Raw genomic sequence first — 22,432 nt, 5'->3', positions numbered from 1 at the left:
GTACTGTCATATAAACATTGAGGGTGTGATAGAACATGCCTTCTACACATTTATCATTATTTAGTACATTCCTCCTTAAATTATGGCTGCATAGTGTATGGTTCAGCAAGACCGACATACATAAAAAAAATTTGACCCGGTACATAACTCAGGTTTGCGTATTTCGTGCGGTGCATACCGAACGTCTCCTATAGCCAGCCTTTACGTAGAAACAAACCCACTATAAACTAGAAGAGCCACTCTATGCATATATTCTTAAGGTACAATATCTACCTAAACACATTTGCTATCCCCTTGTAACAAAATGCCCTTCTTGAGTAATATTCAGCAACAAACTACAAACTATAAGACCACTGCTTCTGCGATTTGAAGAGATGTGTCGCAATCTTGGCATAGTGGACACATTACCTGGCATTACCCACAGACAAAATCCACTACCCCCATGGGTCATCTTTCCGATAGCTTGCAATCTTACTTTAACAGAGTTCCATAAAGCACAAACTCTGCCACAACACATTATTCAGGAATTTCTAGCACTAGAAGAAAAATACAGCAGTTTCACAGATTTTTATACAGATGATTGGAAAACAAATGACCATGTCGGAAGTGCAGTCGTCCAAGGGAACTGGGAAGAAACAGTAAGACTTCCGCAGTGCACATCCATTTTCACTGCTGAATGTTACGCCATTTCTATAGCAATAGAGAAAATAGTAAAGTGAACCTCGCAAATAGTATCATATACACAGACTCCCTAAATGCACTCGCAGCTCTTCATGCCAGAAATGCAGTCACACCATTATTAGGAGACATTATACACAATTTCATAAAAGCCACCACACAAGGACAGAACATTAAATTATGCTGGGTTCCAAGCCACATCGGAATTAGTGGCAATGAGAGAGCAGATGCATGCGCGGCACAAGCCCGGCACAAAAAAGTCACAAAAGTAGAGATACCTCCTAATGACTGCATGAAGCTAATATATCGTAAACTAAGCAAAAAAATGGCAGTCTGCTTGGAACAATGACGTAAACAACAAATTACACCTGTTAAAGCCTGTGTTAGGCGAATGGAAATCTTGCACACACCAGGAATGTTTCAAAGAAGTGATTCTATGCCGTCTTCACATGGGACATGCACAGCTCACACACAACTTCATTCTAACAAAGCACATTCTTTTCACCCAGCTTTGATTTTAGGCGAAGGTGCGCTTGTTGATATATCATGTGTTTTTAGCTTTTTAAAAGAAGCAGGTGTTCTCATAAATCTTTAAAACCTCGCAGAGTGCTTCACTACATATTACAGAAAACCTCATCCACCTTCTAATCTCTGAGAAGAATGCCGAGGTCTTTAGATAATTTGTTGAGGCCCTCCGAGCTCTTGCCCAGACAAGGACTCACTGAGGTGTCCCAACTTTTTAAAGACCTAGTGTTTGGCGCATGATAGCCTTAGCTGCTTATGTGCCATTAAACTCAACTCAACCATTTAATGCACACACACTGCAGAGCCATTGGTTAAATTTAATGTAATTAAATTAAACATGCTATATGAATAGACTTTATTACTTTCCTTTAGAATACCGTATTTACTCAAATAATGATCGCACTCTTGAATTTTGTCGTCAAAATTCCATCTTTTTCTTTCCCGTGTCATGACCGCATCCTGAACTTGTCACAGCGATATGTCGTGTGCCAAGTCTAGCTAATGATGATCGCGCTTACCATCTATCGAATGCTATGCGAACGACTCTTGAAGACATACCAATTGTTCTGCACACACCCAACATTCTTAAGCAGATGCCTCATTTCATTCCTTACATCACTTTCTGCACTTCCATGAAAAAAAAAAAGCTACAACCAAACTTGCCTCAGCTTTATTATTTGTAGGCTTCGTAATGGTTTTGGTCAACAACAACAACGTAAAGGGTGCCTTTCGATTCTTCTTGTCTGCACTCGTGGGCACGCAGCAAATCGCGAGTGGCAACGATAGTGGCCATGTGTACACTGATACGTTAGAAGTGTACCTGATTCATACGCCGATGCTTGTAACGCAGCTAAGATATTCACCCACCCTTAGCAGAAATGTGCTGTATTAGGATAGCAGTGAAGACAAATGCTGCAGTTTCCGCAGCATCCCACCATGTGTTTCTATGTCACTGGCAGCTACGCGTGCCCATCTCTGTTTCTGTCCCCTCAAAGTGGACATGGCTACGTTATTGTCGCTAACTTGCCGATAATAACGATATTATTCATTATTCTTAACGGAAGAAACTGTTTCAATGCGCGTAATGTACTCACGAGAAGAAAAATAATCGCGTTCGGCTTGCTCCGCTGGCCACCATTTTTGCTTTGGTGTCCCGCACTGACAGCAGCAGCCACCTGCATGTCATCCCGCAACAAATGCGAGATGAAAAAAGAAAATGTTTCTTTTTGTGGGAAATTTAACCTGCGTAATAATCGCACCCCCTGAATTTGCGTAAATTTTTTTTTACAGAAAAGTACAATCATTATGCGAGTAAGTACGGTAGATATTGTAAAAAATTTCGGTTATATACACAGTGTAGCTAACTTTAACTAAATCGTTCTTCGTGCCTAAACCGACATTCGGAACAATGGTATGTGTCCCGGCCGCGCACAAACTATGGCCTTTATTTTAGGATCTCCTTAGTCGTCCAAGGTTTGCGGGAACACTTTGTTTATTTTTTTTAAACCTGAGGTGGAAAATGTTTCATTATAAACTGAACTGATCATTCGAATAAGATGGTCGTAAGTTAAACCAACACAGGAGAAACAAAAGTTATCCCATTGCATTTGCTCAATTTAATCATGCAAGCGCGAAAGAGAGTTTGAATTTACAGCTCTATAATATATACCAGAAGCAGCCTGTCTAGGCGTGTGGCAGCATTGGGATACAATGCCGCCACAATGCAATATTTAGGTAGGTGATCACTGATAGCAGTACAAATAGTGCCAGAAAGTATGGAATCGAAGGGAAAGTTTATTATGAACAAGTCTATTAATGTTGCACTCGAGTCAGTAATACGAGTAGGAGTGACGATCACATTCGATAAAAAGTGGAAATCAAGAAGCGGAGAAAGATGCTTTTGCTTATTCGTGCTTACTAACATATCAATATTCAAGTCACCTCCCAACACTAGTCTGTATCCGTTGATATAAACAAAGGAGAACATGTTATCTAAAAACAGTATGAAATTGTTAATGCTGCCATCGGGTGGTCTGTATACTGCAGCAGTCACACAGTTTTCTACTTTAAGGGATACAATTTCAATATCATCCGTGCATTGCGACCATTCGTTAAGCCATTCATATCTCATGTTTAACATACATACATACGCCGCCTCCTGTCCTTATTTTTTTAATTAAATAAACTGGATTATAACCTGCCATATTAATAATGTCCGAGTCGTCATGGTACCACGTTTCTGTAAGCATAACTATGGAGAAATCAAATTTAAACTTATCACGAAGAACAAGGAGGTTGTCCTCTTTGCAGCGAGCAAACTGCATATTAATGTGAAGCACAGCTAAGGGGGATATATGCGCTGGTCTACAATTAGTGCATTTAGTTTAGATGGACTAGAACCTATCTTATTAATGCCCATTGGAAGATGGTGGTGATGAAGTGGTATGCAGAGATTAAGTATAGCAAGTATAACAAAGCAACAGCTTTGAATGGAATGCATAACAAAAAAGGGTAAACATACTCATTAAGAACTGCTGCTGAATCTTTATGAAGCCATACTTCGTTGTGCAACATTAGAAAAATAGCATAGACAACAGATAAGTGATATATGACACTAATCCAACACAGAGCAATATTGCTCGCATTATACAAATGTTCACTTGCATAATACAGCTGAAGAGTAGTTCAGGACATTGGCTACACAAAGTGCTGTGTAGTATGAACTAGGTTTATACACACACACAAAGAAAGAAGAAAAGTCGGGAATGTGTTTTCCTTTTTAACAAAGCAAACAAAAAATAAAGAAAAATGACATGCAGGATCACAACTAAAGAAAACCATTATTCCACCGTGATGACCAGTTAATACAACTTGCACCAAGTCCTCCTTGCACATTATGCGCGAGACTGGCGTCTTGTTCAATTCCTGCATGAGTAGGTACTTTGCCTTGAGACATCCAGATAAACTTCCATTTTTCCCTTTCCTCACTTGTCTCACTTTTGCTAGCAAAATTTTGCTTTTATGACAGAGATGCTCATTTGCGTAGATCAAGGCATTGCATCATACCCTAATTCCCTTGCATTCAGTTTGCCCTTCCTTGCTTCCGAAAGCATTCCATCCCGAGTGGCTCACGAATGAAACTTTATGACCGCATATTACCTACTCTTATCTCTAGATGGCACAAGATGCACAACGGCCATGTCATTTTCAGTGATATTGGCCTTTAGACACCTCGCAAGTTTTCCAACTTCTTTCTAAAGGTCCTCATCTGGCACAACTGGAAGCCCTTGAATTTCAACATTCATATTTATGGAGTACTGTTTCAACTCAGTTATCTCACTCCTAGCCTGCTTCAGTTCTTATTTGAGGAGTTCCCTTTTCAAAGCGGCGCTGCTCACTGTAGGCCCTAACAACGGAAAGCTCACCCCAGAAGGCCTCAACGTCAAGATTGAATTTTTCAAAACCATCACTCAAGAATTGTAGGGATCGTTGAAGACCAGCGATTTCCGGCCAAATGTAACTGTTTGAGGTACTGATCCGAGCAACATCAGTTTTATTGTCTGACATGAATCAATCTAGCTTATACCCCTGTCACACGGGCACCCGCAAACTCCATTTAACTCCTTCGTCTTTACGTCTAGGGAGTTGCGCTCCATGTCACATGGTCTCTCTTGCACCAAGGAAGGTAAATGGAGATTTTGGTGAAAGGAGTTCGGCAATGGACCAATACGGTTGAATGGAGCACTCTCGTTCCCAGATAGCTACAGCTGCGAAGAAAACCATGCAAATAAAATCATCGTAACTGGCTCACTTACAAATTTTAGCATTATCATTTTTTTTTGCCTTGGTTTATACACCACACAATAGGAGTCTTCGATTTGTTTTTAAGGACATAGTGCCTGTGCCCTCTACACCAATGCTTCCCTTTGCCGCCTGGGAAAATGTCATTCCGACATTTCGTTTGTTTATTTGCTTCATCACTCATCTGGAAGCAGTTCAGCTCACTGCGAATACATGCGCACACACGATTACACAGTGCAGAATCACAACTCGAAGCACACCAGTTGAACAATGTGACCAATGCTGCCCGCGCACGAAAGAAAGAGTGCAGTGTGGCCAACATCGCTTTCAACTTTACTATGCTTAAAAAAACAAGTCTTGTGGTAACATACAGCAACCTTTCTCGCTGTGATTTCATCAAATCACATACTGCATTAAGAAAAAAAAAAAAAAAAGGCTACCTTTAACGGCGACTGTATATGTGAGCCGTTGCATGCAAAAGTAAGCGCAGCAGTGCCATTTCAGGGCCATGCGGCGCCTGTCGAAAGCTCACATTGTGCCGTAAGCACGGCAGCAACTTGATGGCCGTAAATATCCATTAGGGAGTTTCATGTCAACGAAGTTTGCGGGTGCCCGTGTGACAGGGGTATTAGTCACCAACCCAGTCAATACCTTAACGATCTCTTTTATGCGTTCCGTTGCTTCTCAGCCATAGCTTTCGCAAGGTCATTTAGGCCACCTGAATTCATTTCCCTGCTAGCCTCAATGTTGGCAATAGAAGACAACTCTGCAGGAAATAGAAGGCAATCACAAAAAAAATACAACACAGCGCAAGTGACCAGGTATGGCTCTGCATTAGCCTAAAGTACCCCACTATTCATGGTAGCACTCACGGCAGCAGCAGTGAAGGGACAGCAGTGTACGCAAGAGTGTGATAGGAAGAATACACCAACCTGCAATGTTGTAGAAGAGTAGATTAGTTTGTGCCCGTGCACTATCGCCGTTACTGCCACTTGAAGAGCTTGAAGCATGTGCCCAACTCAGCAGCTGCTTAGCTGCAAGAAATTTACAGCTAATAAAGATATTTCACTAATTTTCATCATTTTTGTATGAATAATACTTGTTTCCCCTTCCTTAAATTTCGGCCTTCAGCATCCTTGAAATCCTTGGATTATCTGTGAATTGCCCTTGAATTTTGAGCCGAATATTCTGTACGAACTTGCGAGGAGCACCACTTTGTTTTTCTGTCTGTGTACAGATTTGAGAGAGTTCCCTTTATGATCCAATTGGACACTACCATTGTTTGCAGAGTAATATACCCTGTCAAGCTTTGGTTTCGGCTTGTTCATTCTGAGACAGAGCCACACTTGAAAACGGGAACCAACAGAAAGGAACAAATAGTATGCATTCTGCATCGGTAATTGTAGAAATCAGGCTCCTATACATTGGCATACATGTGTGATATCTTGCACAATTAGGCACCTAAGCAACTGAAGAGCTTGTAAATGATAAACAACTGTTTTCACTTACCTGGGACATCCTGGAATTGACAGTAATGAAACAAGGGAGCAGCATTTTACTAGATCCACATAGAGTGTTCTTTTCACTGGTGAAGAGAAGCGTGATATTACAGCACCACACATAGTTCTAAAGGGATGGGAACATTGTGAGATTGGCCAAATAATAAATCTTAATGAAGTCATAAATAGGCTGCCTAAAAGCAAGCGATTCTTATTTAATCTCTAAAAATCATCGAGCAGAAGTTATCTGCCCTGTGCATTCGCTCAAAAACTGGTGCTAATGTGCAACAACTGCCGCTATCCTGCAGCAGAATTATCTAGAACAGTCCTCAAATTCATCGTTCTGTCTTACTCGAGACCCCAATGAATATTTCCACCTCTTATATATTCTAAAGAAACAAATATTTGACAACTTCCAGTAGTGAATTCTCTAATCAAACGTGAATTGAATAGCAAGGACTATTCAATTCATATTCAAAATTTAGAATATTCATGCACCTCTATTTATGTTATTTTCCTTAGGTGTCCTGGACTCATTGAGGTACCTCAGCAAATCTACAAACATCCTTTCTGACCCAAGTCGGTTACCAGAGGAAGCCACACAGGCAGTCACCAAGAAAGAGTCAGCGCCACAGTGAGTGAAAATTTGATGTGATGTGAATGTGCTTAATACGCGGTGACCTGCAGAAACTTCACTGAGGCTAAGATTTTTCTCAGTGAAAGGGTTGAGCATACTAGTGAGCCATTGAGAAAAGCTCTTTTCTTTAGGTGGCAACTGCTATTGCAAAGGTGTGCTCCTCCCCTCCATAACCACCGCTTATTTCTTTTGCCACCTTTAGTCTGCAGAATAATTGCTCCTCGCAAATGACAAGAAGGTTGCGAGAACTCACTGGTAACTTTTGATCTGCATATCTAAAGCTCTTCAAGTATTTCTTGGCTTTCAAAAGCTAAATACTACTAATGACAGTGTTCATCTGATTGTTTTACATCTGGTCTGTACTCATATTCGTAGGTCTGCTCCACTTACTACTAATAATAAAATAATAATAATTTACTGTACAGTAAAACCTTATTAAGCTGTACCTGCTTAAACAGTAGTTTCATTTTAAAAGTAGTAAAGTCAAATCCCCCGACTCAGTGGCCATTGAACATAATGTGTATTCGCATAAACCATACCAGCTTATTGCGTGCGTATCGGTTAACACGTAGTGTTTCCACTTTTCGTTGCGCACACACGGCAGTGCATCGTCTCCATCAGGCGGCCCGGCAGAACAACAAGCCTCAGAGATCTGAACAACAGCCTCCAAGCACCCTGCGCATTTGCGCAGGGAGCCGCATCAACATCAACATCATTTCAGCGCCGTAGGACGAAATAGAATAACAATTACAAACTGAAAATTTTCAGGTTTATGGAGTCGCCGAAACCCATTTAAAAGATGAGGAAGAGCCACCATTCATTGCAAGATACACCTGGGTACAGTGCACCAGAAAAGGGAAAGACCGCAGAGGAGGAGATCTTGGGGCACTAGTTAAGGGACAGGACTGGGAAAGGGTAAGGCAGAGCTGCAGTGAGCACATGTGGCTCAAAGGCACCACAGGGAATGCAGAGACAATCCTGAGAGTTGTGTATCTGAAAACTAGGAATGAGTTGAAAGAGGTGAATGCAAAACATTTCAAACGTATGGCCAAGGACATCAGGGAGTTAGCTATGAAGTGGGAGATAATCATCCTAGGGGACATGAATGCACATTTCGACTACCTCGACAGGGCGACAGATGCAACAGGGCAGATGTTAGTAGATTTTTGTGAGGCCCATGATTTTGTAATAGTTAATACTGAAATTAAATGCAACGAGAAGGTAACATGGGAAAGAAATAACTCCCACTCAACATTCAACTACTGCCTAATGTCCCAGAAACTGTATGAACGGTTGAGAGGTATGGAAATTGATGAGGAAGGTACAAAAAGCCTGGGGAGTGATCGCAAACAAATCAAAATCAGTTTTGGAAAAACAGTACCACTGATAGAAACTAAAGAAAGGAAAGGTAGGAGCGAACTGAATGACAGGCAGCTACAAGAAGTGGCGAAAAACATTGAAAACATGGTATCCAAGCAACCGCAAAGGGCATGGACATACGACGAGTTAATAGGTATTTTTAAACGAGAGCTAGAGAAGGGACGGATTAGGAAACTAGGGAGTAAGCAGGGAAAACATAAACCGAAAAGCTGGTGGGACTGAGAAGTTAAGGAGGCTGTAGAGCAATGCAAAGATGCATGCAGAAAACACAGAGCAGCAAAGAAAAGGAGAGCCCCACCAGAAGAGGTGGAGACAAAATGAGAGAATTACCTTGCAATGAAAAGAGAAGCATCGGCATTAATTAAGGCCAAGATAGCAAAAGTTAGGGTACAGTGGTTGTTAAAGATACGAAAAAAAGACAGAAATGCTTCTAAGAAGTTTTGGGAACACATAAGGCAACAGAGTAAGAAGACAGAGGTGGTTCAGCACTCACTGACCACACCAGAAGGAACAAAGGTAGAGGGAGAGGAAGCTCAGGAATATATTAGGTTAACAATAGAGGCAGCATTTGCAGAGCCAGAGGGTAGCGAAATGGAGAACAATGACAACAGCAGGACAGAATTAGAGGAGGAGAACAGAGGGACGACTAGTAAGGAATGGGACAGAATTGAACACAAGGTCCCCGTGGGAAGAGTGATAGGACCTGATGACATACCTATGAAATTGATAAGCATATTAGGCCAGAAAAGTGAATTAAAATTACGGCAACTTATTGAACAAATAGTTGTAGGGGGAGATGTTCCACACAACTGGAAATCAAGCAGAATGATATTAGTTTACAAAGGTAAGGGAAGCAAGGACAACATTAAATCCTACAGGCCAATAACTGTCACATCAGTCATGTGCAGAGTAGCAATGCAGATGGTGAAAATGAGAATGGAGGAATAGGCAGAACGTGAAGAGATCTTGGGTGAGCTGCAGAATGGATTTCGAAGGAACAGAAGGCTAGATGATAATTTATTTGTTATAACACAGTGCATAGAGATAGCGGCAGCCAGGCAGAAACCGCTATGGATAGCTTTTTTAGACATTAGAGGAGCCTACGATAATGTAAACGAGGAAAAGTTATGGAGCCAGTTGAAGGAATATGGTCTAGATAGAAAGGTGATTGGATTCCTACAACAAGTTTATACAGATGATGAGCTAGAGATAACATGGGAGGGGGAAACTTCAAAGCCAGCTAAAATAAGAAGTGGTCTCAGGCAGAGCTGTCCATTGTCGCCCCTGCTTTTTATGATTTACATGAGCCAAATGGAAAAGAGGCTAGAACAGAGCACAATAGGAACCGACGTAAGCTATATGCTGGAAGGGCAGAAGGTAGCTCAAATACTAGCCGGACTGATGTACGCAGATGATATTGTACTGCTTGCTGACACCCGAGTAGGGCTACAGGAGCTAATGAGGATATGTGGAGAGGAGGGAGAAAAATTGAGACTGCAGTTCAGTAGAGAGAAGCCTGGGATAATAGTATACAATGAAGAAAGGGGGGAACCATTGGAAATACAAGACACTAAGATTGATCATGTTGAAAAATACTAGTATTTGGGCATATGGCTAAACAAGGGCAAAAAGTACTTGGAAGAACATGAAAAAATTATGATTGAAAAAAGTGAAAAGGTACTCAGCTGTAATGAAACACAAGGCACTATGGAACTATAATAGGTATGAGGTGGTCAGAGGGGCATGGAAAGGGGTTATGGTACCTGGCCTCGCATTCGGAAATTCAGTACTGTGCATGAAATCGGAAGTTCAGGCATGCATGGAAACAAGACAGAGAAGTGTAGGCAGGTTGGCCTTAGGAGCGCACGGGAACACCCCTAATGAGGGAGTGCAGGGGGACATGGACATTCGAAGGTAGAGAAGCAATAAGTAAGCTAAAATATGAACAGAGACTCGCAGCACTGGGGAAAGAAAGGTGGGTGGGAAAAGTGTACAAATATCTATACATTAAAAGTTTGAACACAAAGTGGACACTCAGAACTAGGAAGCTGAGGATTAGATACCGACAGCTGAGGGTGGGGGTCCAACGTGGTTCTAGTGTGGGAAAGGAGGTGAAGGAGACGGAAAGAAAAATGTGGGAAGAAAGAATGCTCGGAAAGCCAGCACTAACTATGTATAGGACACAAAAACAGGAGATAAAGAGAGAGCTCTCATTTGATGACTCGCGCGGCAGCTCACTATTATTCGAAGCTAGGACGGGGGTTTCGAGAACGAAAACATACAGGGCTAAATTTGAATACGTGGACCTTTTATGCAGAGCTTGCGCAGCCGAAATTGAGACCACAGAGCATATAATGCTGAGATGCGCAGACCTTCGACCAACTCTGGCTGAGGGAACAGTGACAGATAGGGAAGGGCCATTAGGTTTTGCCGAGGAACGAGGGCAAATAGAAAAGAGTGGCAGTAATGAAGGGGAGGCTAGAAGATTGGTGGAGGAAGTCAAGGGAGAGATAATACCATAAATTCGGGAGCTAATGTTTTCTTTACTATTTTAGATATTTATTTTGGGAGGAGGAGGGGAGTGAAAACTAGTTTAAGGTGAAGGGGATATAAATAAAGAAAAAATAGGAGGGGGAGCAAAAGGCCAGGTGGCGCCAGCCACCGCCTGTTATAAAGGGTGTAGCTGCCATCCATCCATCCATACCAGAGCAATGCATTGGCCAGAGAGTGTCGTTTATAGGTGTTCTGTGGTGTTGTGGTGATACGCAAACAAGGACTCGCATCATGCCGAAGCTCGGATAAAAAAGACACCGGGTGCTCAGCATAGAAGAAAAATTTGACATCGTTCGTGCTTTCGAACATGACACGAAGGAGTCGGCACTAGCATGTGGCAGGAATTTACTGCTGACTACGGTGTCTGGCATTTGGAATGTGAAGAAGTTGCTCGGCAGCGCTGCTGTGACCCCGAAGAGATGTCGGCTATTAGGTTTGACTTTTCACCATCGTTGTCTCTGTTGTTGCCAAAGTGTCAGCTAGCGACAGTGATGAGGACGACACGGAAAGCGACAGCACAGGTGATTCAGACCTGACAGTAGCAGAAGCTGCACCTTACGTCAGGCTCGTAAATGCAATCATCGTGACAAGAACGGCACCGCGCAATGAAAAGACGCCCTGCGACATCTCCAGCACTACCGCCCGCGAGCATAGAGAACATGCAACACCAGCGAAGAATCTGCCTTGCGGGTGTTTGCAGAGAAGAGGGGGCTGGCTGAAAAGCTGGCTGACAGCTTCAGTAAGTTTGAGGCCGCTGTAGTCACTGCTAGGCTGGCGTGGCATCAAACGAAAATAACAATTTTGTCGCGCAAAGTGAATAAATGCTGCATGTTTTTTCCGCTTTCATTGCACTCTCTCTAAGTTCCATTTTTGACAGGTAGGTAGGCGATCTCATGCTATTTCGGTTAAGCAGTACTACCGTTTAGTACACACTTTTCAGAGCTCTGGCCAGCTACGGTATAACTAGGTTTCACTGTATTTGAATTCACCCTTCTTTGACACAGTGAGGCCCAGTTGGTCATTAGCAGTATTTTCACTCAAGCTGCCGTGCTGACAGATGTGGTTCATCATGTCTTCCTTTTTTTTTTCTTTACGTCTTTGTGTGTCTGTACAAGGTTCAAGTTCTCAACACAGCGTCAAAAAGAAAGGTAGCAGTTGCTGTGAACTCACCGACTGGCAGTGCAAGTAACAGTCTACAGTGAACTCACCCACTCGTCTATGATTGGGGTCCTTGCTGTGGGTGTTGAAGCAGTGGCCTCCTCCTTCAGCTGAGATGTGCTACCCTGTCTGCAGTGGCAAAGATAAGTCACTTCAGCTACCTTCAGCCACTTGGGCCACTGTGTGGCCACATTGTATTGTGTGAATGCCAAGAGTGCCCATTCTTTTTGGAGGCAGCTTGCAATGTAAGATTATGTGACAGTGAGAGAGTATCTCTCAACATCCGTGCCTATTGTCTGTTGCCTTCTGTTGTACTTTGTTGAATTACCTCCTTCCTTTTGTTTGCCCACACGTGTGACACCTTTTTTCTTTTTTTCCCCCCTTTTGTACACAGTGTCATCCGAATCATCTGAATGTCTGGCTTTGTTAGATACCTTCTTTGCATGAGTGATGTATGTCTTGTTCTTTCTTTATTTTCACCTTATTTCTCAACTTTGCTGTCCACAAAACTTTCAAATTTCTTTTTTTTTTTTTATTTCACACCTCCGACCTGTGTCTCATTTCAAAGCAAGTGCCCACATCATATAAGGTGTGCAAGAAAAGTAGTAGAACCTGTCATTATTTTACTCTGCACTATAAAACTTGCTCTCTGATTTAGCTGTGAGCCATAAAATTTAGTTTTACATGTTCAGTCTAAACTGTGCCGCCAGGCACATCTAGCGACTGCAAAAGTGCATTACTTGGCATGTGACACCACGTCCTGTGTTAGTACAGATGCTGGACAAGCGTGATTATAATCCAAGAGAGTTGAGTCCTTTACTGGTAGTGTTTTGCTAGCAAGGGCTGCTTATACTGTTTAAAAACTATTTTTGTACTGTGCTGGCACCAGTTGCAGGAGTGCCCATTTATTTATCAGATTTGTTTAGCAGAGTTGCTAGAAGAGTGTGGTGTGTGTAACATTAAATTTCAGTGATTCATTGTCTGCTTGGCACAAGAATTGAAGCAAGTAAGGCGTTACATCTAGCGTGTATATTTGTGAGGCAAATTGTACATACCTTTTTACTTATGCCTATGAATATGCTGTTTCATTTTCTGTAGCTTTGTGCTGCGATTATGTTTCTGCATTAGAATGGAGCTGTAGATGCTACTGTATATATTACGTTGGCATAATACCTGTAAGAGTTAGTTGACCGATGCTTCTTTATACATTAGACTACCATTAATTTGACCACTACGAGATATACCGTATTTACTTGCATAATGAATGCACTCATTTAATGAGTGCGCTTCCCACTTTTCGAATAAAAAAAGTGAGCTTTTCTTTCCCTCACATAATGATCGCACCCCAAATTTGCTGCCGTGAAGGTCATCTCCTCGGCCTGCTGAACACCGAGCGGCACGTAAACTGTGCTGCACAGAGCATGGCCTTCAAGATTTTACCTGCTGACAATCTCAGAGGCCACTTTTGAAAGTTTATTAGTGCTACCTAGTGCCACCTGTGGAAAGCCAGTGTTCCTCCATGTATATGTTTCCTTTCTCAATGACTCCATGTTTTCTTTGTCAGTTCGATTGGCCCGTTCGTGATATTCACACGTGTGTAAAGTGACACGCTGCCTGCGTTTATCACGTGCCTCAAGGGGGGCTATGCAAGCAATACTGTCTGCTTCAAGCTCGAAGCCGCTGCATATGCTTTGAAGAATGACAAACACACATCAAGAAGGCACCTCGGCATAGATGAACTATGCATCCGCTACTGGAGACGGCAACATGAAAAGCTTTTTTCACCCGATACAATCTGGCATCCAGTCCAACATGCGGCATACAACCACTCAGGGCACATGGGATATGTATCCAAACGAGTGAGCATTGCGTAACACCACTGTCACATGGCCACTTTCGACTACGATTTGCTTCTTCTTGCAGTTTGTACAGAGGAGCTGATCATGACCGAAAAATTCAATCTCAATCAAAGTGCACCATATGACATCCCCTATTCAGCATCCCAGCTTGTACGCGCTGCAGGCTTCATATCCTCACCAAGAAGTATAAAACAAAATACTTTGTGTAATGCTGCTCCACTTTGCATGAACATTGTCAATGAAATCATGCCCGTCCGAGCGACAAACACTTCACAATGGCACGTCATCCACTGATGGCTCCGCTGACAGCTACCGGTAGGGCCAGTAGGCCTACTTTGGTGGACACCATGGTCACTGGTGCTTGCAATTCAGCCAATCCAGCCCAAGCTCTTCAAAGAGTGCTTTCTTCCAATGTCGTGTGTAATTAAATACAATTAGTTTACTAAATGCCGTTAATGCAAAGAACAAACATGCAAGCCAAGCGAGGGGCCTCGCTCAGACAGTCGGTGTGTTGTCCACTTGCGAAATGCCATCGCATTGTCGCTGCCAATCTCGTAAGTGGCTGAGCACTAGGTGCTAATTTGCAGAACAGGTACACTTTTGAGATAATGTTATTCAATTAGTAATTATATTTCCTGTCAGGAACAAATTGTAGCCAGTTTTTGTAACCCCGTGAGAAACAATACAGGCGAATGTCTCGACCGCAGTGATTGGAACAACACGAAACAGGCCTGCCAGCGTCACCTCTTCGAAGGGAACATAAGAGAATGTCACAAGCTAGCTGTGCTGCCATCGGCTGCAACCAAACGACGCTGAATGCTGGGCGTTCCATTCAGCACTATGGCATGGTAAAAAACCCCAGATCTGCTGCTGTTCCAATGCATCGAAAGCCAAATTATAACTGTGTGTCTCCTACTTTAGAGGTGGCTACAGAAAGAAAATCATTCAAAATTTCACTCCGAATAATGAAAGCACTCCCTACCTTGCGTGAATTTTTCAGGAAAAAAAGTATGTTCAATATGGAGAGCAAATACGGTATATGAAATTGGTTTGCATTTTCCTTGATTAAAAGAAAGGAAGCATTTGATGTGCGTGGGTGGCTTCTGAACACAATTAAGAGACTGGTCAAATTAGCCTGTATCAAATTATTGGGAGTCAGCTGTATACCATTTCAAAACAGACCTCTCATGCACTTTGTCTTGTGCTACCTGTTCACAGGCCATTAGATCTTTCATGCTTTTGTGTCTCCTGGTCTTATTGATGTAATTGTCCTTGCTCCCTTCATGCACTTTCACACCGGGGAACTTCAAACCCACTTTTTTTTTCTCGTCATTCTTCATTGATGTAATCCCACATTGCTCAAATTACTACATCATCGTGCATTTTAAACCAGTCCCATGAAGCAGCTTAACAGCTTGTCCAAAGCTTAAGTTAGGAGTAGCATCCAGTACTTGGGGCTAACCTGTCAGTAACATTTATCGAATTCTCCTCATCTTCCTTGTCTGGCTCAAAAATAGTGCAGTAAGCAGTTGACCTCCTTATTTCATCCAGTCTTTGTGTAAAAACAAAAGAATGAAAGAAAGATGCAGACATTTTCTTTCAGCCCATTTTTGTTTGGTAGCGTGTTTTAATCTCAAGCTCTCTTGTTCTTCAGAAACATTTGTCACAGCATCTGCACAGCAATGGAAGCACCTTCTGAATATCCTCTTTGATAATCATGTTGATACCGTCACTCTCATCACTACTCCATACTGTCTTTTGTAAATTCCTTCTTGTTTCATTTGTCCAGCCAGAGGCAAAAATTCTAGCCACCATCTTCAAGAAAAGCTTCATGCTTTACTGCAAACAGCAGTTGAAGAGCTGTGAAATTGGCTTAATGTGTACATTCCTTCGTCTCTTCACAACAGTCACTGTCTGTCCCACCTTGCCGAGGCTCATGACATTAGAGGCACACCGCTTAGAGCCATGCCATTCCTTTTGCTGCACAGAACAATGCTGAGCAGCCGAAGGAAGGAAAGGGCTCTGGCAGGTCAGGTGTGAGATACTGAGGAACAGCCACGCACCGTATGCAGGCTCCTCAAAAATGCCAGGCAGAAGATGATGCCACTGCAGAAGCTCAAGAAGGAGTGATAGTCATGAGCGGCAAGTTAAGAGCTAGTTTCAGCATGTCCATCTGGGGCACTAATTTAAAGATTGCAGGAGTTTCTTGTAGCTCGTAGGGCTGCGGCATTTTCAAGCATGAATGGGCAACTCTGCTATTAGAGTCGGCTTCCATTAATTCGACCTTGATAGATCCAATGGGTTAACTTGATCGAATTATTGAGTGGGTTGAATTGAAAGAAAGACAAAAAATATGTCCAAACGTACTTTTGCTTTATTTATCCAGTTCTAACACACTTCCGACTATAATGCATAGCTACCTGGCATTTATGGATTAAAAGTTAAAAACAATGTGCACCGAAAACCAACATGCACCCGATTTTGTAACAAGATAAAAAGTAGCATGCCACTGATTCTGGCAATCGGAAAAAGATGGAACCTGCAGAGTTTGCGTTCACAGAATGACAATTTATTTACCTTGCATGTCTATCATCGTCACTCTCAGGCAACTCTTTATCACTATGGGCTACGTCTCAACCTCCATGCAGTCCACTGCATTTGATATTCTACAGTTTCTTGAACAACTGTGTAACCATTGCAAACAGGATGGTGTTCCATGCCTAGGCTAAAAGCTTTGCCAGTTCACCCTGTGACATACACAAGACACTGACATGCCAAAAACATATGGCAGTGATCTATTGCTGCTAGTTTAGCACGTAAAATAGCTTCTCTTTTGAATTAGCTTTGATAATGAAAGCAGCGCATTGCTGCCACCTACCTACGTGGAAACTTGTTTTGTTGCCAGCTTGTGATTACTATGATGATACAGCTGATACCAACGGAAAGCTGTAGTCAACTCTACAAAAGGAGGAAATTTTCGGATGCAATGACTTTAAACAAGGTGCATGTTGAAATTAGTAAATTCATTGTGGTAAATCATTAATTGGGGTAAATGGGGTAAATCATGCGTTGTGAGCTGGTGTTTTTGCTTGGAATTCTGTGGAAGGCAGGCCAAAAATTGGCACTTTCGGTGGGAGATTGGCAGGAGATAGCATGTTTTCAATGCATTCAGTGTCCCTTAATGCTGCTAAGGCGTGGTCACAATTTGTGTTGCCGTTGGTGTCAGGCATGTGCATGCTGACCAGTGAAGTTCGAATTATTCAGAGAAGGCCAATTTAAGGAATGAAAAATAGTGGCCTACAGAAATGTGCGACCGCCAACCGTGGCCTTCGGTTTGGATTGAATTAAGCAAAAGACCGAATTAACTGGAGTCAAATTGATGGAAGTCTATTGTATGATCTGCACACTTGCTCTGAGTTTCAGCCTGTTGCTTCTCTGCAACTGGGATAAGGGAATAAAAATATCAGTGGATACTTTTTTTTCTTTTTTTTTTTTTTAAGTATTGTTATCATACAAGGGGTCACGTATATGAAGTCCACTTCCCTGCATTAACACTGAATCAGGCCTATGGTTCTGTTGGCTTCAAGAAACTGTCTTGAATGCATCTTTTTATGAGACAGTAAAGTTCTAAAGTTGTTCACTGTTATGAACAAGCATGTCATTGCTGTACTTCTATTTCATTCTCCTTTCTGGCTTTCCTAACGAGCATTTTATTTGCCATTTGGGTGCACTGAGTTTTGCTTGGCTATGTTTAAAATAATGAACCACCTTGTTTTTGTGGAATATAATCTTAAGAGATGTTTGCTGTCTTACCACTAATCATGCTCAATAGTAGCACAAGTCCCATGGTTGACACACATGTTACCAATCTAGTGGGCTCATTTTCTGTAAATGCAGTTTGTTAAAAATTTCAAACCACAGTATTAGCACTCCATCTAAAGCTTCTCTTTAGCAACATTTCTGCTTTTGTATTCTAAATAGCTTCACTTCTGATTACGGAAGCAGTTTTTAGAGTCCTGTTTTACAAGCCAGTGAAAACATTTCAAGTCTGCACTTGACTCTTCACAAAATTAAGATGCAATGTGATTTTCTTTGTAACAGAAAATACTTGTTTTGTGGTTAATTAAAGTCATGCCAAGCAGTATTGGGAGCAGCTATAACTCTTTCAAAGATGAAAACTATGTGTGTGAGAGTGTGTGTACATGCTCATGCTCTGTTCTTTATGCTCTCTCTGTCTCTTTCTTTCTTCAACAACCATGACTTCATGTGATTTCATCCTTTATCAAATAGCTGCATTGTCATTTGTTGGATCTTCTGCAGTGTTTGCAAGAACTGTTTCTTCAAGGCCTTGATGAGTTGTTTATAAATGGCTTGCGCTTAAAATAATTGTGACTGCCAAAATAATGTGCTGTGGGCACACTGATAACTGACATGCTGGGCTAATCCAAACATCTTAAACATATCTGCAAGTGCTGCTAGCTATGACATTGGTGGCTTCACATCAGAGCTAACCACAAACTCTGCAACATTGCAAAGTAAATATTTAGCCAAGTAACCTGGTTACCAGCTACTTTGGGACATTTAATGAAATCTTGAGTTCATCATTCGGAGTCACAACTAGGCATAAGCACTCGCACTGTCAATGCGTTTTGCTTTCTTTTCTTTCAGATACAGTTAGCTGAATTTCAAGGTAAATGTCTGTTAAGTCTAGTCACTAAATTGTGCCTGACATAGTGTATTTCTTTATATATGTATCCTTAGTAGAGCCGTAGATGACATGCAGCAGCATGAATAATGTCAGACATGCAATTCTACATGATAATAGAAACGTGCGTGTGTGCCAAACTTAATTTTGTTTCTTGAGGAAGGCAAAATCTGCCTTCTTTTGCAAAAAAGCACAACTGTTGCCCCTAGGTATATAATTAAATGCCTGCTTCTGAACACAGTGATGTGTTCGGTGATCTGTATATGTCCTGCCCTGTGTTGTCTCTGCAAATAAAGTGCAGACCCAGTTTTTACCTTGTATTCTCATTACATACATGTTCACACCACTAGACTGCACATATCACTGTTTGACTGAGGCATGGGCTTGTTGTCGCATAACAGGCTGACATTGCACGGAGCTTGACATAAGTCAGAGAAAGTAGTGTCTTTTTGCTACTCTAAGCACAGTGAATAATGATACATTCGAACCTATGTATAAAAAATAGATTTATAATGGAAGTAAATTGAAAAGTTCCTACAGAGGTGTGCACAGACTCAGCCCGTGGGCTAGACTGACGCCACTGTATTTTATTGTCAGGCAGGCTGGGCCATGTACTGAGCTCCGACTGAAGTGATAACTCATTTTATTTTATTTATTTATTTATTTAAAATACCTTACAGGCCCCATGGAGGCATTGTGTAAGGGGGGTTACAAAATCAAGGGAAAAAAAAAAGAGTAAGCAGCCTTCTAAAGTGCTATACAAAAGATACACCTCAATACAGGGCTCATCAACATTACTACCAAGATTAAAACATGAAACAGGAACAACTGAAGTAAACATACACCCATAATGATATGTGTGTATGTTTTTTTTTTTTCAAATATAGTAAGCACTGTATGTTTAATTAGTTTTTACATGGTAAATAAAGTGTTATATAATCTAGAAAAATTATTTTGTCATCGCAGCGGAGCCCTCATAGTGGCGGGCTGGGCATGGGCCTCTAGTTTTTTATGTCGAGCTGGACTAGGCGGGCTTTTTTTTTCTTTAGCATAGGACATGGCTGGTCTTTCGATGCAAACAGGCCTGTTCCAGGCCCGGGCTCAAATATACAGTGAATGCACAGCTATGGTTCCTTATCAATGTCAGTGTATAGCAAATATATGCTTATAACATAACCACCGACTCACCAAATTTTTCGTAAAAATTACAAATTCGGGCTTGTTTATTGGTTTTCCAAAAATTGCTTCTAATTTTACGAAAAATTAAGTAAGCGAAAATTTTTTCTCGACCATCTCTGAAAATATTCTCTAAAATCTTGTGCCAATCAAAGGACACCAGAAGAATGCCCGCTCTGCGCAGGTTTATTGAGAAAGGTGTCTATACAAGGAAAGATTGGCAACATCAAGGTAGCTGCAAAAGACACCGTTATCTGAAAAGCAATGTGCTGCTTGTCACTTAAATGATGCTGCAAAGTTTGTTACGGCTCGTGTGCTGCATTTAAAGGTAAATGATTGTAATAAATTGCGCATGTATCCTACAAAATATGCACGCCCAGAGCAAAACAAAATAAATAAATAAATAGAATTCCGTGATTGTGTTTGCAGGATTTTTACGAGTGTTAATGTTCACAGGTTGGCAGGTATGTTATAACAAACATTGGACGTACTATAACAATGAGTCGCAGTAGTGAAACAGTACAAAAGAAGATTCATTGGCTCAGGAAAAAAGAAACATGTGGAGTATTTCAATAAAGTCAATTTGTTTTAACTGTCTTTTATTGTGTCTAATTCACTTGCAAAATTCTGCAAAAGCAAGGAGTGAAGGTATGCAATACTGAAATAGCTGCACTATGAGAGCCAAGTCTGGTGAGTACATGTTTCTATCAATTTTGGGCCATAATGAAAATGTTGCTCCAGAAGACACGTCTGATAGTAGTGTATAAGCATGCAATGGCATTTCAGCATTGCAGTGCATTATGGTATTTTGCACGGATAGTTGGTGCATATCGACAGGTTCAGTCAGCATAATGTTACACTACACAGGGACAACAGAAAGTAATACGAGTATAAAACAGCCATTTTCAGTCGCGATCGAGTTTGATCTGGATTGAAGTTCTCGACAGCGAATGGCTCCCTCCTGTAGCTTACGTAAAGGAGCCAATCACAATCTAGAAATTCGTTCCTGATCGGGATCGATCTTGATCAAAAGTGCGCCTTGTGACACCCATATAAGTGGAAAAACTGCCATCACGTAACATGACAGCCAAACCTGTTGATAAACTGTGACCAGACCTGCAATGTTTGGGGTGATTCTGGTGCTCCAAAGATTATTCATTACCTATGGCAGTGGGAGGGTTTATGCTTAAGTACATTGCATATAATTGCATTGCAATTTCAAATTTTGTATACACCTAGCAGATATGTTCCTCCAGTTATTCTGGTTGATATTAAGTCTGACTTTTCTGACATTATTAATGCATTTGCATTCTTAGGGTACTTCACACACTTTTTGAGGGGTAGCTATCTATCTATGAATGTTTGTATCTAACCATTTTCCCGCCTACCTGGGTCACTGGGTAGTCCATGGTCAGATGGGTAGTGCATCGCGTGGCTGTGCTGAAGGAACAGGATTCGAAACCAACTTTTGGGCCAACGTGGGTCACTGAGTATTTGGCAATGTTGCCGCTTTTCAACGAACCTCTTTCATTCCAACATGGGCCACTGGTCTGGTACGACTGTTCCATGAAACTCTTTGGTGCCAACTTGGAGCACTGAGTATCTACCTCTTCGTCTGCGCTTGTCTTCAGTGAACCTCTTTGATGCCAACTGTACAAGGATGTGTACATGTACCCTTGTGTAACCCTGTGTGATGTGCTACATCTTTCTGTGACACACCGGTGTATACAGAGAGCACATAAAGCTGCAATGACCTTTCATGTTTTATTTATCCACTGGCATAAAGTGTTCGTTAATGGCATATCTATTAACATGCAATACTTTTACGATTTTTTCTTCTGTGAGAAAACTTGTACAGCCCAAGAATTTTCATACTATTGTAGTTGCACAAAGTGTCACAGGATACCGCTGCTATTCACACAGTGCTACTTATAGCCCCGATTACCTAGTGATTTGTAACAGTAAGAAATTTAAGGATGAGCTAAAAAAAAAGCAAGGAAAAATTTGGTAGCATGTTACACTCCTGTAACTTGTGAAGGCAAAAGCATGCTTCACACTTGGTAATGCATTAAAAGTTATATGATCGGGGGTGGTCAGACTTCTTGCAAGACATAACAAGTTGCAGTGTGAAGTAAACATTTGGCAAACCGTTGTGTGTGAGCTTTGGCCTCCTCTATCTGCTGCCGTCTCGCATCGTTGCGTTGCTCCTTTCGCAGTTTGGCTTCTTCTGCTCATTTTCGACGCTTAGCTGCGGCTCTGCGCTCTCGTATAGCGGGGTCATATTTGCGCCAGTGTCCTTTCTCTTTAACATTACGTTGCGTCCTCTCAGCCAGGGGAAGCAGCAGTTGCGGTCAAAAAACACTTTGCTCCCGCCGCTTCACACGTCACACCTCGTTTCTTGCTTGGCGAGCATCGTAAGTCATAGCGTACCTCCAAGGGGAGTATGCAGTGCTTTATTGAC

General features: G+C 41.8%; 1 protein-coding gene and 1 long non-coding RNA gene across 3 annotated transcripts in view; one reads left to right on the top strand and one right to left on the bottom strand.

Annotated features, from left to right (window-relative positions):
* The window catches only part of LOC142575289 (uncharacterized), a 31,784-nt gene extending 19,381 nt beyond the window's left edge, over nucleotides 1–12,403 (bottom strand). Inside the window, exons 1-2 of the long non-coding RNA XR_012826620.1 lie at nucleotides 12,282–12,403; nucleotides 5,937–6,038 (exon numbers count right to left, since the gene is read on the bottom strand). This is a non-coding gene — a long non-coding RNA (uncharacterized LOC142575289). The remainder of the gene's footprint in view (nucleotides 1–5,936; nucleotides 6,039–12,281) is intronic.
* Nucleotides 1–20,568, top strand: part of Mondo (MLX interacting protein mondo) — a 110,818-nt gene extending 90,250 nt beyond the window's left edge. For both annotated transcript variants that reach the window (XM_075684529.1, XM_075684530.1), the window contains 2 exons: nucleotides 7,026–7,137; nucleotides 12,189–20,568. In XM_075684529.1, the coding sequence (XP_075540644.1) occupies nucleotides 7,026–7,137; nucleotides 12,189–12,225 (149 nt within the window). In that variant the 3' untranslated portion in view covers nucleotides 12,226–20,568. The remainder of the gene's footprint in view (nucleotides 1–7,025; nucleotides 7,138–12,188) is intronic.
* The last annotated feature ends 1,864 nt before the right edge of the window (nucleotides 20,569–22,432 follow it).

This window comes from Dermacentor variabilis, chromosome 3 (genome assembly GCF_050947875.1).
Source record: "Dermacentor variabilis isolate Ectoservices chromosome 3, ASM5094787v1, whole genome shotgun sequence".
Classification (NCBI taxonomy): domain Eukaryota; kingdom Metazoa; phylum Arthropoda; class Arachnida; order Ixodida; family Ixodidae; genus Dermacentor; species Dermacentor variabilis.
Note: the sequence above shows the minus strand (reverse complement) of the source record. Positions and strands in the feature narration are given on the sequence as shown.